The sequence below is a fragment of the Coffea eugenioides genome, unplaced genomic scaffold (assembly GCF_003713205.1).
Source record: "Coffea eugenioides isolate CCC68of unplaced genomic scaffold, Ceug_1.0 ScVebR1_1068;HRSCAF=1858, whole genome shotgun sequence".
Classification (NCBI taxonomy): Eukaryota; Viridiplantae; Streptophyta; class Magnoliopsida; order Gentianales; family Rubiaceae; genus Coffea; species Coffea eugenioides.
The window spans coordinates 34,599-47,736 of NW_020861441.1; the positions used below are offsets into that span (position 1 = coordinate 34,599).

The following is a 13,138-nucleotide window of genomic DNA, read 5'->3' on the forward strand; positions in this document are numbered from 1 at the left end:
AATTATAGGGCGGGTACCCTATGATCCGTCCCTTTTTTTCGAATACCTGAGGATCGGGTATCCGAAAACAAGTGGAGCGGATTAGGGTAAAAAAAATAGTGATCCGATAGGTTAGGGTCGAATCAGCCAAATCATGTTTGGAACGGGTACCCGACCCGTGCCCACCTCTAGTTACAGCCCCTACGTTCTTGAAAATTATGTTATTTCCCTTTCAAACTTGGGAAATTTTTTGAAGTTTTTTTTTTTTTAAACTGTAATGCTTTCATGTCTATGAAAGTTGTTCCTCAAAGTGAAGTTTCTGGTTCCGTCCCTATGCAAATTACTAAGGAGCACAGGTCAAAGAAGGCACTAAGAACTACAAATCACTCCAAAAACGCCAAAAACGCGAAAAACGCGTGAGTTTCGCATCATTTCAGCACCATGAGTTTAACCTATCAAGAAAGACTTGGTTTTGAGCCTGCACCTCCACGGCTCCACTCTAGATCATCTTTCCTCCTTCGCTTTAACGAGTCTTGTATAGTTACATGTTTACATATATTTGCATCTTTAAATCTGACAATCTGTGTATTCTTCACATTTAAGTCTCCTGTGATAAAATTCTTGGAAGACTTGAGTCTTTGGCATTTAATCCCAACAGTGGTAGAATAGAAGTTAATGGTTGATCAATCGAAATGACATTGGTGTCTTGGTCTACAATCTACACATCACATTTATTAGGGACTGGAAGCGTGAAGACTGGAGTTATTCCTACTTAAAGTAAAATAAGTTGAAATTTTCCAACCAGCAGTCTTGCTTTCTTCATTTTTTTTTGTCTTCTTTATATATAAGATGAATCCTTCGATAGACATCTAGATACTTTAAAAGCCGTTAAAAATGCTCCAGCTGTTAGTTAATTAGCGAGTAGCGACCACGGCTCGCAACGATTACTTTGCATTGGTCTATGACAGCAAAAGTGTTGAGACACAGGCAACCATTTGGCTTCAGTGATATTTGATAATTTGTTTTCCTTTGCCATAAACATTCAACCTTTTTTTTTTAAACCTTCAACTTTATAGCTGGACATATGAATTTTGATACAGGTAAAACTGAATTAGCATCGTTTGTTGACAGATTGAGACCAAGTGACAGTAATCTAAGAAAATTTTGGAGAAAGAAAGGAAGAAAAGCATTTTCAGCTGCTTCATCAATTTCTCTTTACTTTCTGTTTGCACGTTACTTTGTTTTTTTTTGGGGTATGTTTGATTTACAAACACAGTTTGAAGCTTGGACTTGATAACAAGAATTCCTTTGAGAGAGCTACTTCTCTTGTCAGAAACCTGTTAGCAATAGCAATCAAGTCTCTGGCACTCATGTACGAGCAGTTAAGCTCCACCTAAAAAGTGGATTCAGCAATAGTTGAAGGGCGACGATCATATGGTTATATCTATATGTTCTTTGGAAAAGATCAGTTAGTTGAAACTGCTAAACATACTATAGGGAAAGACAATTTAAAAGCTTTCACCTCCTCTGTCAAAATCCATCTTAGCTGTTACTGCTTGTTCAAGACATTTCATTCCACTTCTTGGAGCTATTAGCCCTACATCAGAACTATCTCAAAACTTGCTCCTAAAAGGTAAAAAGTGGTCCACAATTTATGGAAATGGAATTTCTGACACCATATGAATTGCCTACCTTATTTTTTGACTTGACTTGAAGAAATTTTGCCAGAACTGGCTGTTTGCTGCCCGGTGCGTCACGGCCAATCCGATCTCTAAGTCCAGTCAACTTAAATAACTTCCATAATGTCAAGAACATTTTTCCACACATTGGTTTACCTCACACATGGAATGACAAGTACATGCACATACCTGGATATATGCATATTCACAATTAATACTTGAGATTCAGGTGTGAAATACTCCAAAACCTAAGTCTAAGTTAGCCAAAGATTTCTGCCCAAAATGAGTAAGTATGTTGACATCTCCTCAACAATTTTTTTCTTCTTTTTGTTCATTTACTCAGTGTTCTCTCAGCTACCTTCAAAGCAAATTGCCACCATGACTAATCTTTATGAGATGCTTCAGAATAATAGTGGGAATTCATCATTTCGATGGAGTAATGCGAAAAAAGACTCTAATCCATGTTCATGGGTGGGAGTTTCATGCAGTTCAAGCAACTCCTCTGTAACTGAACTTTCTTTACCATTGTTTTCAATATGCTCAGAAATTCTGCCTGTTATTTGCCAGATTGATAGCTTAGAATCTCTTGACATCTCTAATAATCATTTGAGCTCAATCCCAGATGTGTTTATCTCTTCCTGTGGTGGGATCAGTGGTTTGAAACTGCTGAATATTAGTAGGAACGAATTGGGTGGTTCTTTGCCTACTTTTAATGGTTTTCAAAAGCTAGAGGTCTTGGACTTGTCTCGTAATTCTCTGATGGGGAACATCAATTTGCAATTCGATGGGTTGGATTCTCTGAAGAGTTTGAACCTGAGTTACAACAAATTCACTGGTCCTCTACCAACCAATCTTGGGAAAAACAATCTTTTACAAGAACTTCAGCTATCTACTAATGGTTTTCAAGGTGAAATCCCGGTAGGGCTAGTGAAATATGGTAATTTATCTCTGATTGATCTTAGTCACAATGAACTTTCAGGATCAATCCCTGAGAGATTTGGAGAGCTTTCCAAGCTCCAAATATTGGTTCTCTCAGCAAACAATTTGAGAGGTGAACTTCCCAAGCTCCTTGTAAATATTCAAACACTGTTCCATTTTGCTGCGAACCAGAATAATTTTGTTGGAAATATTCCTTCTGGGATTACTACGTATCTCAGGAATTTGGACCTCAGTTTCAACAGGCTAAGTGGAACCATTCCCCAAGACCTTTTATCCCCACCCAATTTGCAGTCAGTAGATTTGTCTTCCAATTTGTTAGAGGGGCCTATACCAACAGAGATCTCTTTGAGCCTCTTCAGGTTGGGGTTGGGAGGCAATTTATTAAATGGGACAGTCTCATTTCGATCATATGGAAGCCTTACCAAATTGACCTATTTGGAGCTGGAGGACAACAGTCTAACAGGCGAAATACCTCCTGAATTGGGATTATGCCGAAGTTTAGCTCTTTTGAATTTAGCCCAGAATGGGCTGACTGGGGTCTTGCCTGTACAATTGGGTAATCTTGCCAATCTTCAAGTTTTATACCTTCAGAAGAATAAGTTGGTTGGAGTTATCCCTCATCAGTTTACACAGTTACAGAGTTTGCAGAGAATGAATTTCAGTTCAAATTCAATTGGTGGCTCAATTCCTGCTTCAATTTCCAAATTGCAAAATCTAACGAACTTGGACTTGCGACATAATAATCTGAGTGGTCCAATTCCCATTTCCATTCGCACTCTGAATCTCCTATTCGAACTTCAACTTGGAAATAACCAACTCAGTGGAGATGTTCCAGCAATGCCATCATCATTGCAGATTGCTCTGAATCTCAGCAACAATTTATTTGGCGGGCCTATTCCCGTGTCGCTATCTGGATTGATCGCATTGGAGGTTTTGGATCTTTCGAATAACAAATTTTCAGGCGTAATCCCGAACTTCCTCACTGAAATGGCAGGCTTAACGCAACTTGTACTTTCAAACAACCAACTTTCTGGAGATATTCCGAAGTTTAAACAATATGTTACGGTTGTGACAGATGGAAATAAGGGTCTAAACAAAGCAACTCATGTTTCAACAGCAACTGCTGGTTCTAAACATTCAAAGGGATTATCTATTGGGATGGTGATTGCTGTTGCTTTTGTCAGTGGTTTTATTCTCAGCTTCATGATCGTAAAGATTATTCCATCTCTCAATTATTCCTGGGATAGAACTAAATTTGAGTGGATCATCAATGATGGCATCCACAAACCTAGCTTTCACTTCTCCAAAGCCATGAAAGAAGTTCACAGACAGGCCAATATCTTGTTGAAGAGCGAGTTCTATACCTACTATCAGGCATCAATGCCTTGGGGCATGAACTATTGCATAAAAAAGCTATATTGGACTAGCAAGACACTCAGTTTGGTTAGTCCAGAAAAATTTTCTCAGGAGGTAAAGCTACTCAATCAGTTTAGCAAATCAAACATCATGATTCCTGTTGCTTATGCTTTGACAGTTAAAGGTGCACTTCTAATATATGAATGCCCTCAACATGGAACTCTCTTTGATCTTCTCCATGGAAGTGATGAAAATGTTCTAACTTGGGAAATTCGTTACAACATAGCTGTTTCAGTGTCCAAAGGCCTCGCTCATCTACATGGATTTTATGATTCTACTTCTGCTCCAGTTGTGCTCCTTTGTCTTTCGACCAGAAGTATCTTTATGAGATCACTTTCAGAGCCCTTAATAGGAGATGTTGAGCTCACTAAAGTTATTGATCCTTCAAAGAGCTTGGGGACTCTTTCAGTAGTGGCTGGAGCAGTGGGTTATGTCCCTCCAGGTAATGTTATTCCCATTTGGTTTGTTAAGAAGGAAATTTTTGACTGTATACCTGAGGGAAAAAGGTCAAGAAAAGATCTCATTTTCTATAACCACAAAGCGAATATTTCAATGTCAGATTAAAAACTTAGAAAGACATGAAGGATAAGCATGTGTAAAAGCAGATGGGAATACAAACAAACTACAACTTAACATGCAAAAATGTGAGTGATTACAAATAAAGGTTATTCAGGCAGTCAGCATGCAGTAATTGCAAATTTCACAATCATTTAAACCAACAAGATTCTCGTAGTGTAATGTTAATCTTGTAATCCTCATATGAGTTTCTTACTATATTTTGTCTTATTTTACTGTATTTTACATTTCTACATGGCAGAGTATGCATACACTATGAGAGTTACCAAATCTGGCAATATCTTTAGCTTCGGAACCATTTTGCTGGAGTTGTTAACTGGCAAACAAGCTGTAAATGAAGGAATAGAGTTGGTGAAATGGGTAAAGGACAAAGTTGAACATGATCAATTGGAAGAAATTCTTGATCCTAGGGTGAGAAGCACATCTGTAGAGAATCATCAACAAATGTGGTCAATGTTTAAAATCTCTATGCTTTGTGTAAGCATTTCTCCTCGCGAAAGGCCTGATGCGGAAGAATTGCAGACAATGCTACTTGATGTGGTTCCACAATTCAGCAGTTAGTATTCCAGAGGTAACACTAAAGTACTTTTTCTGCAAAACCAATACAAAATTTCAGTTATGTCAACAGTAAAGTTGTGATTATATGAGAATCATGAGAGCAGACTACTACCATATTGGATTAAGATCAATAATTGCATGGTTAAACTGTTGCATTTTCAGGTCTTACTGATTTCAACCAAAGTATACAATCACAACCATGTTCATGCAGAATGTCTGCAGTTTCTTTCCTGCGTGGCAGGAGCCGAACAGGAAGACCATTTTGCAGAACAGGGGATGCAGATGCTAGATTTGTACAATATAGTAGCATTTTTTGTATTTCATCTTGTTTTCAGTACCTCATAATATAGTTGATCTTGAAGTGAGCTTTTTTTGCAGCTTTTGTTTGAGTTGATTTGGAACATTTATTAGATGAAATTTGTCAGTTTGCACTGCATCTCTCTCCAAGTAAATTGATTCGTGATACATTGCACCTATACTGGTAGCTAAGATCTTGCCTAGTTTACTTTGTGTTTTTCTTTTCTTTCTAAGCTTCTTTGGTAAGTAAAAGTTCATACTTGGTACTGATTGACATGGTTTCCAGACTAATTGTTTGCAATGGTCCTTTTGGAATGAGGATGTACAAATGTGCTACATTGCTGTGTTTTGTTTATGGAACCGCTTAGTCACCATAGACCGGCCACTGTCAGAGATTCTAGTAGACCAGTTTCAACTCCAGTGGTATTACTTTAAGATATTACTTGATGCATTTCCTTCATATCATTTGCTCCCCATAAAAAATTAAAAAAATTAAAAAAATAAATTGCGATTGGTTACTCCTTATGGTAATTTAATAACTTGGAATGATGAATAAGCATGTATAGATACTTCTGTTTCTTGATATTGAGTAATCATCTTGTACAAATGGACTTTGATTTCACTCTAATTGCTAGTGCAATGGTGGAAAATGTTCAATGGCCTAAATTGCCTAATGTGATGAGGCTCAGATTCGGGCCATGATTTTCTAAAACAAAAAAAAAAGGTGATTTTTTAAATCAAAATTTGAAATGCATAGCTCAAATAAAGACAAGCTGATGTGACTTCAATCAGGGCCGCAAGCCTGACTGACAATTGTCGCTGGTAATTCTTGAAGTCATTGATCCTTTACTAATGGCCTCGACAAATCCAGGCAAACATCTGCACAATCTATGCGGAATTCTTGAAGCCATTGATCCTGCACTCATGGCATCTACAGTGCGAAGTTAGACTTCCTTTAAACATCATTATCCAAATTCAGGCTGACATCTATACAATCTATGAGATAATTTCTGCAAGACTGAGGAGCATAGGTCAAAGAGGGCACTAAAGAATTAAAATATCTCCCAGGATAGTAACGAGCTTTGCATCATTACAGCATAATTAGTTTAACTTGTCAATAAAGATTGGGCAAATTACACTTTACTCCCTAAGGTTTAGTATTTTTGTGCATAGCTTCTATGGTTTCAAAAACTATACATAACCCCCTCATGGTTTAAATTAAAGTATCAAAGTAACGGAATTTTGCAATTCATAACAGAGTAAATTAAAATGTCAAAAATACCCCTATGTAAAGTTGAAAATTATTTATTAATCACAGGGAGTTATATAGCAAAGCATTAAACCATAAGGGAGTTATATAGTAAAGCATTAAACCATAAGGGGATTATATGGTAAAATATAAAATCATACGGGATTTGAGTATTGTGCATATTATGTTTATATATTTTGATCACTTCAGCCATTTGAATTTTTAAACAAGGGTAATTTTGACATTTTATAGGTTCCGTTATGGATGACCATTTTCGTCACGTTGATACTTTAATTCAAACTATGAGGGGGTCATATATAACTTTTAAAACCATAGGGGGCTATGTACAAAAATACTAAATCACAGGGGATAAAGTGTAATTTGCCCATAAAAATTTTATTGTTTCAGTCTACACCTGCACTCAGACCATCTTTCCTCCTTCACTGTATTGAGTTATGTGTAGTTATATTTTTACGTTTTCTAGTTTTATAGGCCTCGCGCGATGCCCTGTGTGACAGCCTCATCTCTCCCTAGGGTGAACCCTAGGGTATCAACGGATTGCTTGTCCAACTCTCGCCGGGACTTGGTCGATCAAAGAACTAGCAACTCAAGACAACCAGAGAAATAACTTCAAATCATGAGCGTACAAACCCTAATGGCATAAAATCGTCAAGCCAACTTTCCAAACTTAGAATGTCAAGTTAAAAGTCAAACTTACCACTCCACACTACAATTACATAACATAAGTCGAACTTATGAATTCAAACTTACAGGAGTCAAAAGTAAAGTCAACTAAGCAAAAGGTTACAACTCGAAGTACAAGTTCAAGCAAAAGATAAAGCTTTGAAAGCTCTTGCCCCTATGTCCATCCCACATCTGTTAAGGAAAACAAAGAGAGTGGGGTGAGTTAAAGCTTAGTGAGGTTCCAAATAAATAGATACGCACATAGTCAGATAAAGATGTAAGGTAAACAAGTAAACACAGTATTGTACTACAACAATGTAATCACGGTTCAATTCAAGGATATGGGTGGCTTCCAAAAGCCAAATCCACTTGAGTTTGATCATACAAGAATCCGTTGACTCTCCGTCAACGTTTGCATTTAAAGAATACAATGTCCGTAGAACTCCACTTTCTCCAATTCCCGTCCACCAGTCAACCCCCTTACCGGGTCTGAACTCCCCAAACAGTAAGTAGGTAATATTCGAGTATACCGTTTTCCAATTTCAGTAAACAGTCCTTAAGGTTTGTCGGCCTTCTTGACCAAGTCCTTGTTGGCTCGATACGACCGACTCACCTATGAGGTTGGGTACCCAAACAGTGGCGGTAGTTGATAGGATGTCACCCAAATCAACTCAAACATAGTCATATATAGAGAAATCACATCTCATAATAGCAGTATACAGAGCCTCAGTGGAATCGAGGGAGGTCAAGTGCGATAAAGTACACACTCGCCTCAATTTTTATCAAAACAATGTTTGGCTCAAGCAGTCACCAATCAAGTACACAGATATTTCATATAGACAGTTAACAGGTAATGGAACACTCACCTGTCAAGCAATGAAGTGTTCAAACGTCAAGTCCCTCGGTTACGTTCATCACCATTTCCCAATCCTAGGGCAACGAGTGAAATCATTAACAAACTAGGTTCAATTCCAACCCAAGAGTGAGCTCATTAGGTGACTAAGTGAGTGGTAAAATCTACTCAATTCACCATGCAATTTAGGCCCAAAATGCAGTAAAAGTTCATGAGAAAACAAGTTTGACAAGTGCAAGAAAGTTGAGCAAAAGAAAAGTTTCATTCAAGTTCAAAGTTTTCTTCGCAGGTAGAACAGTCGCACCCGCGCAGTCTCGGGAAAACAACTATATTTCATTGTAGGAAGGTCAGAAATAGGTGTTGTCAGTGGCATTGGAAAGTAGACAGACAGGGCTTTCCAAGGTACCAAATACACACTCTAGTTTGTCTTCTATCAGTACCAGTAGCTCAAACAATTTGGCTGATTTTCCAGTCCTGCCCAGCCCTAAAACCCTAGAAAAATTACACTAGTTCTTGATGCTAACTTCACTTGTTTTGGCTCAAATTCATCCAATTCAATATCCTATGGTTCATATACAGGGGAGCAAGTTATCTAGTACCATTGGAGCTCAAAAATGCAATACACAACAATGATTAAAAGAACCATAATAGTCTAATCATTAAAAGGAACCAAAACAGTCCACTAATGGTCCAAACAACCACTTTACTTGCTTAAATTCCATATTAATTCACACCAACCATGAACCAATGTTTAGCCAAGATTCTTAGGCTTAAATATGGTGCAAAAGAACCACAAAATCAAGAAAAAACCTCCCACTTCAAAGCCGGTCAGCCAAGGAAGACAAAACAGTCCACTAGTTCTTTTATCTCACCAACCTTCATCCTTACATGGTAGTTAACTTAAACATCATGTCAAGTGTTATCTCTAACTCAAAAAGGGTCCAAAACATATTAATACATCAAGGAAAGCTATGAACAAAGCTCAAACATTTCATCAAACACATGGTAGACAAACTAACTAATCCTACTACCACTTGTTTAGTTCAAGAGTTTTCACCACAAACAACATCCATGCTACCTCTAGTTTGCCCTCAAAGCTTTAAATACTTGATATAACACCATAAAACCAAAGATTAAGGATCACATACCTCTCTTGTAAGAAGCTTGAGTCACCCAAAACAACCACTAAACCAAAAGCTTCAAGTTTGAAAACACACTCTAGGGTTGAAGGCCAATCACTCGCTAACTCAAGCTCTTGGTCTTATGATTTTTGTTCAAGATCAAACTAAGGTTGGAATAGCAAGAAGATGGAGTTTTCTTCCTTCCTTGAAAAGCTTCAAAATGGCCGAATTTTTGGAGGAAAAAAATGATGAAAAGTTGGTTTAAAATTCCTCTAATCCTTTGGTCAAACAAGGTGGATGGCTAGGGTTTTGCCACTTGGCCCAATCTTCATCCCTTAATCTTTGACTAATGATGTTTCTACTCTTCCAAATGTACCAATACCTATTTAACACCTCTAAACTATTATGTAAAGTCCCTACCACTAATAAAAGGACACTTGGTCAAAGTGTGTGTGGTGAAATAAAATAAAACCAAATTAAGGCAAAGTTACAATCCAAATAAGAATAATAAAGTGCAATGCAAAGAAATGTTATAATGCATGTAAAATGCAATACAAGGACATGTTATAAGTGATTTAAATCTTAAGGCAAGGCATGTAATTTAGGAAAATTGTGTTTTAAAGTGAGGGTTCTCACACTCTCTCCCCCTCAAAGAATTTCGTCCTCAAAATTCTCACCTTGATCACTGAATAGCTCAAGATATTTTGCACGAATGTCCTCTTCCACTTCCCAAGTAGCTTCTTCTATTTCATGATATCTCCACAAAACCTTTACCAAGGGTATCAGTTTAGTCCTTAATTCCTTTACTTTTCGATCTAAGATCTGTACCGGTATTTCTTCATAAGTTAGAGATTCGTCAATGTCAATTTCTTCTGGCTTCAGTACATGAGTGGGGTCTGGGTGATACTTCTTCAACATGGAAACGTGAAATACGTTATGAATCCTGGATAGACTCGCTGGTAACTCCAATCGATATGCCACATTCCCAACTCGTTGAAGAATTTTGAATGGTCCCACGTATCTCGGTTGAAGCTTCTTTCCTTTTCCTGCCGTGAGACTTTGAAGTGGTGTAACCTTTAGAAATACCTTGTCTCCAACTTCAAACTCCAAATCCTTTCATCGATTATCGGCGTAACTCTTCTGTCGACTTTGCGCTATCTGAAGCCTCTGACGTATCACTTTCACCTTCTCATACGCATCCTCGATCCATGGTATTGTAACTGGGTCTAAAACTCTTCTTTACCCTACTTCATCCCAGAATATTGGTGATCGGCATTTCATTCCATAAAGAGCTTGTGACGGCCCCACCTCCCCCTAGGGTTTTGTGAGTCGCCTGCCCAACTCTCGTCAGGACTCACTCACTTACATCAAATAAAATAGGGTGCAACCTCAATAATAAACGAAATAACAGTTCCCAAGTTTGGGACATACAAATACATTCATTTCTATCTCAACTATCCATACAATCCCAAATACATCAAAAGATTAGAGTTCTATCTAAACAAGAAGAAATATAGTTGAACAATTCAAAACCCTAACTCACAAATGTTCCATAATCATCAAAACTAGTTGCATAGCTATCAATTAACCAAGAATATGAGTTGTGTAGCAACTTAAGCAAGATTAAAGGAAATAAAGATGATGGATAGCCAATATACCTCACTAAGATGCTTGTAAGAGATATCCACCACCTCTCCTTGTACAGTTTTAGCACACCAAGCTTCCCAAGTGCTCAAAGAAAGGATTAATTGGTTTAGTTTCTTGATTTTCACTAAAACTAAGCTAAAATCCCAAGATGAAATGAAGTTCTCTCCTCTTGTTTTTCTCCCTCAATATCTTGGCCACCATAGCTGAAAATGAAGAGGAATGAAGGCCAAGAAAGGTTATAAGGCTTAGTCCTAGTTTGTGTCAAAGATGCATGGATTGCTTCCACTTGTCACCACCAATTTACATCTAAATTTTTTTTCTTTTCTCTTGGTTTTTGAAGTCAACATTTTCAGCCACCTTGATCAGATTTAGAGCTAATATTTAGGCTCTAATAACAATGAGATTAATTTGATAAAATGGTGGTCAAATGGTGTGTTCAATCTGTAGTGAACGGTACTCGTCGGTTCACACCGTTTTTCCTTAACTCGCACGTACTAGGGTTTTCACTTATAATTCACTAACTTATTATTCTTATTTCTAATCATACATTTAATATCATCTAAAATTCACTCTTAATCACCCTCTTAATCACCAAATTGAATACACACTCCGTACCGATTACTCATACTACAAAAGATGTAAAAACTCTAGTTTATCGTAACGAAAAAAGTAAAAGGAAATCCTTGTTTTTATGATTATTTGTAGCTATTGGGGAAGTGAATGTGTATTAAAGTTATTGTGAAGTAATAAATTCCAAATTAAAGGGAATTTTAAGAAAAATATAAGGAATTTTACGATTCCATAGATTAAAATTAGGATTTCGACTAAAAGATGAGAGATTTAAGAAAACCTGTTAGTCAGAAGTAAAACTAGGGTTTTGAGTACAAGTAGGGTTTCTAATCTTTAAAACAAAACAATGTCTTAAAACAAAAGTAAAATAAAGAAACCGTAATATCCTAAAAGTCAGGGTACTTAATCACGAGCTTCTAACGTTGCGCAAAATTAATGTACATGGAAAAAAAAAAAATGGTAGGCTATTAATTGAAAATATCCAAGCAAATACTAAAACACTACGCCATGTATTGTCCCTAACTTTCACCAAAATCCAAAATACAGGTCCTCAACATGTCTTCAAGTGTTTGAATGGTTTTCTCCGACTGTCCATCAGTTTGGGGATGGTAAGTGGTACTAAAATTCAACTTGGTTCCCAAGGCTCCTTGTAATTGTTGCCAGAAACGAGACACAAACTGCGGATCTCTGTCAGAAACAATGCTCACTGGGATCCTGTGCAATCTCACTATCTCGTCCATGTACAGTTGGGCCAATTTCTCCAAAGAGTATCTCATATTTATAGGTAAGAAATGAGCAGACTTGGTTAACCTGTCTACTATTACCCAAACGGCGTCGTGACTTTTTTGGGTATGGGGTAACCCTGATACAAAATCCATCGTAATATGTTCCCATTTCCACTCAGGGATTTCAAGAGGCTGGAGAAGATCTGAGGGTTTCTGATGTTCAGCTTTCACTTGTTGGCACACCAAACATTTTTGGACGAACTGAGCAATTTCCTTCTTCATTTTATCCCATCAATACAATCTCCTCAAATCTTGGTACATCTTACTGCTTCCAGGATGTACTGTATACTTAGACCGATGTGTCTCTTCCAAAATATCCCTTTTTATCACTTCATCTTGCGGTACCACTATCCAATCATGAAATTTCAAGATACCCTTGGAACTCACATTAAAGTCTGAGATTTCCCCTTTTTGCACTTTTTCTACCCATTTTTGCACCATCTGGTCATTCTTCTGAGTTTCTTTAATTCGGTCCAACAAATCAGATCTTACCGTAATATTGCCCAAAATCACTCTATGCCGGTCCAATCGTGGGTTCCATTCACTCACTTTTTCCAACAAATTCCACTCCTTAACCATTAATCCAGCTACTTGCACTTTTCGACTTAAAGCATCCGCTACAACATTGGCCTTCCCCGGGTGGTAGTTGATTGTATAGTTATAATTCTCAAGATATTCTACCAACCGACGTTGTCTCAAATTTAACTCCTTCTGAGAGAATAGGCATTTCAAACTCTTATAGTTAGTATAAACTTCAAAAGTCACCCCATATAAGTAATGTCTCC

At 37.4% G+C, this 13,138-nt stretch overlaps 2 protein-coding genes across 2 annotated transcripts; one reads left to right on the plus strand and one right to left on the minus strand.

The window, feature by feature from the left end:
* Positions 1 to 1,940: 1,940 nt before the first annotated feature.
* Positions 1,941 to 5,541, plus strand: LOC113754805 (receptor-like protein kinase 2). The gene is made up of 3 exons (XM_027299056.1): positions 1,941 to 4,455; positions 4,831 to 5,160; positions 5,310 to 5,541. The coding sequence occupies exons 1-2, from the start codon at positions 1,941 to 1,943 to the stop codon at positions 5,148 to 5,150; spliced, it is 2,835 nt and encodes a 944-aa protein (XP_027154857.1). The 3' UTR covers positions 5,151 to 5,160; positions 5,310 to 5,541.
* A 691-nt stretch (positions 5,542 to 6,232) lies between these two features.
* Positions 6,233 to 12,344, minus strand: LOC113754806. Its single transcript, XM_027299057.1, has 3 exons — positions 12,092 to 12,344; positions 10,029 to 10,397; positions 6,233 to 6,375 (listed from the first exon to the last, which is right to left on the minus strand). Exons 1-3 carry the CDS (start codon positions 12,342 to 12,344, stop codon positions 6,233 to 6,235), a joined length of 765 nt encoding a protein of 254 aa, XP_027154858.1.
* Between the last annotated feature and the right edge of the window lie 794 nt (positions 12,345 to 13,138).

Bases quoted from the DNA above. Each gene is read 5' to 3' on its own strand.
- LOC113754805 (XM_027299056.1), top strand. From the start codon at position 1,941: ATGAGTAAGTATGTTGACATCTCCTCAACAATTTTTTTCTTCTTTTTG. The intron at 4,456-4,830 runs GTAATGTTATTC...TCTACATGGCAG, and splicing joins AGTGGGTTATGTCCCTCCAG to AGTATGCATACACTATGAGA.
- LOC113754806 (XM_027299057.1), bottom strand. From the start codon at position 12,344: ATGAGATACTCTTTGGAGAAATTGGCCCAACTGTACATGGACGAGATA. The intron at 10,398-12,091 runs GTTAGGGACAAT...GTCTCACGGCAG, and splicing joins TATTTTGGATTTTGGTGAAA to GAAAAGGAAAGAAGCTTCAA. The intron at 6,376-10,028 runs GTGAGAATTTTG...TTCGCACTGTAG, and splicing joins TGAGCTATTCAGTGATCAAG to ATGCCATGAGTGCAGGATCA.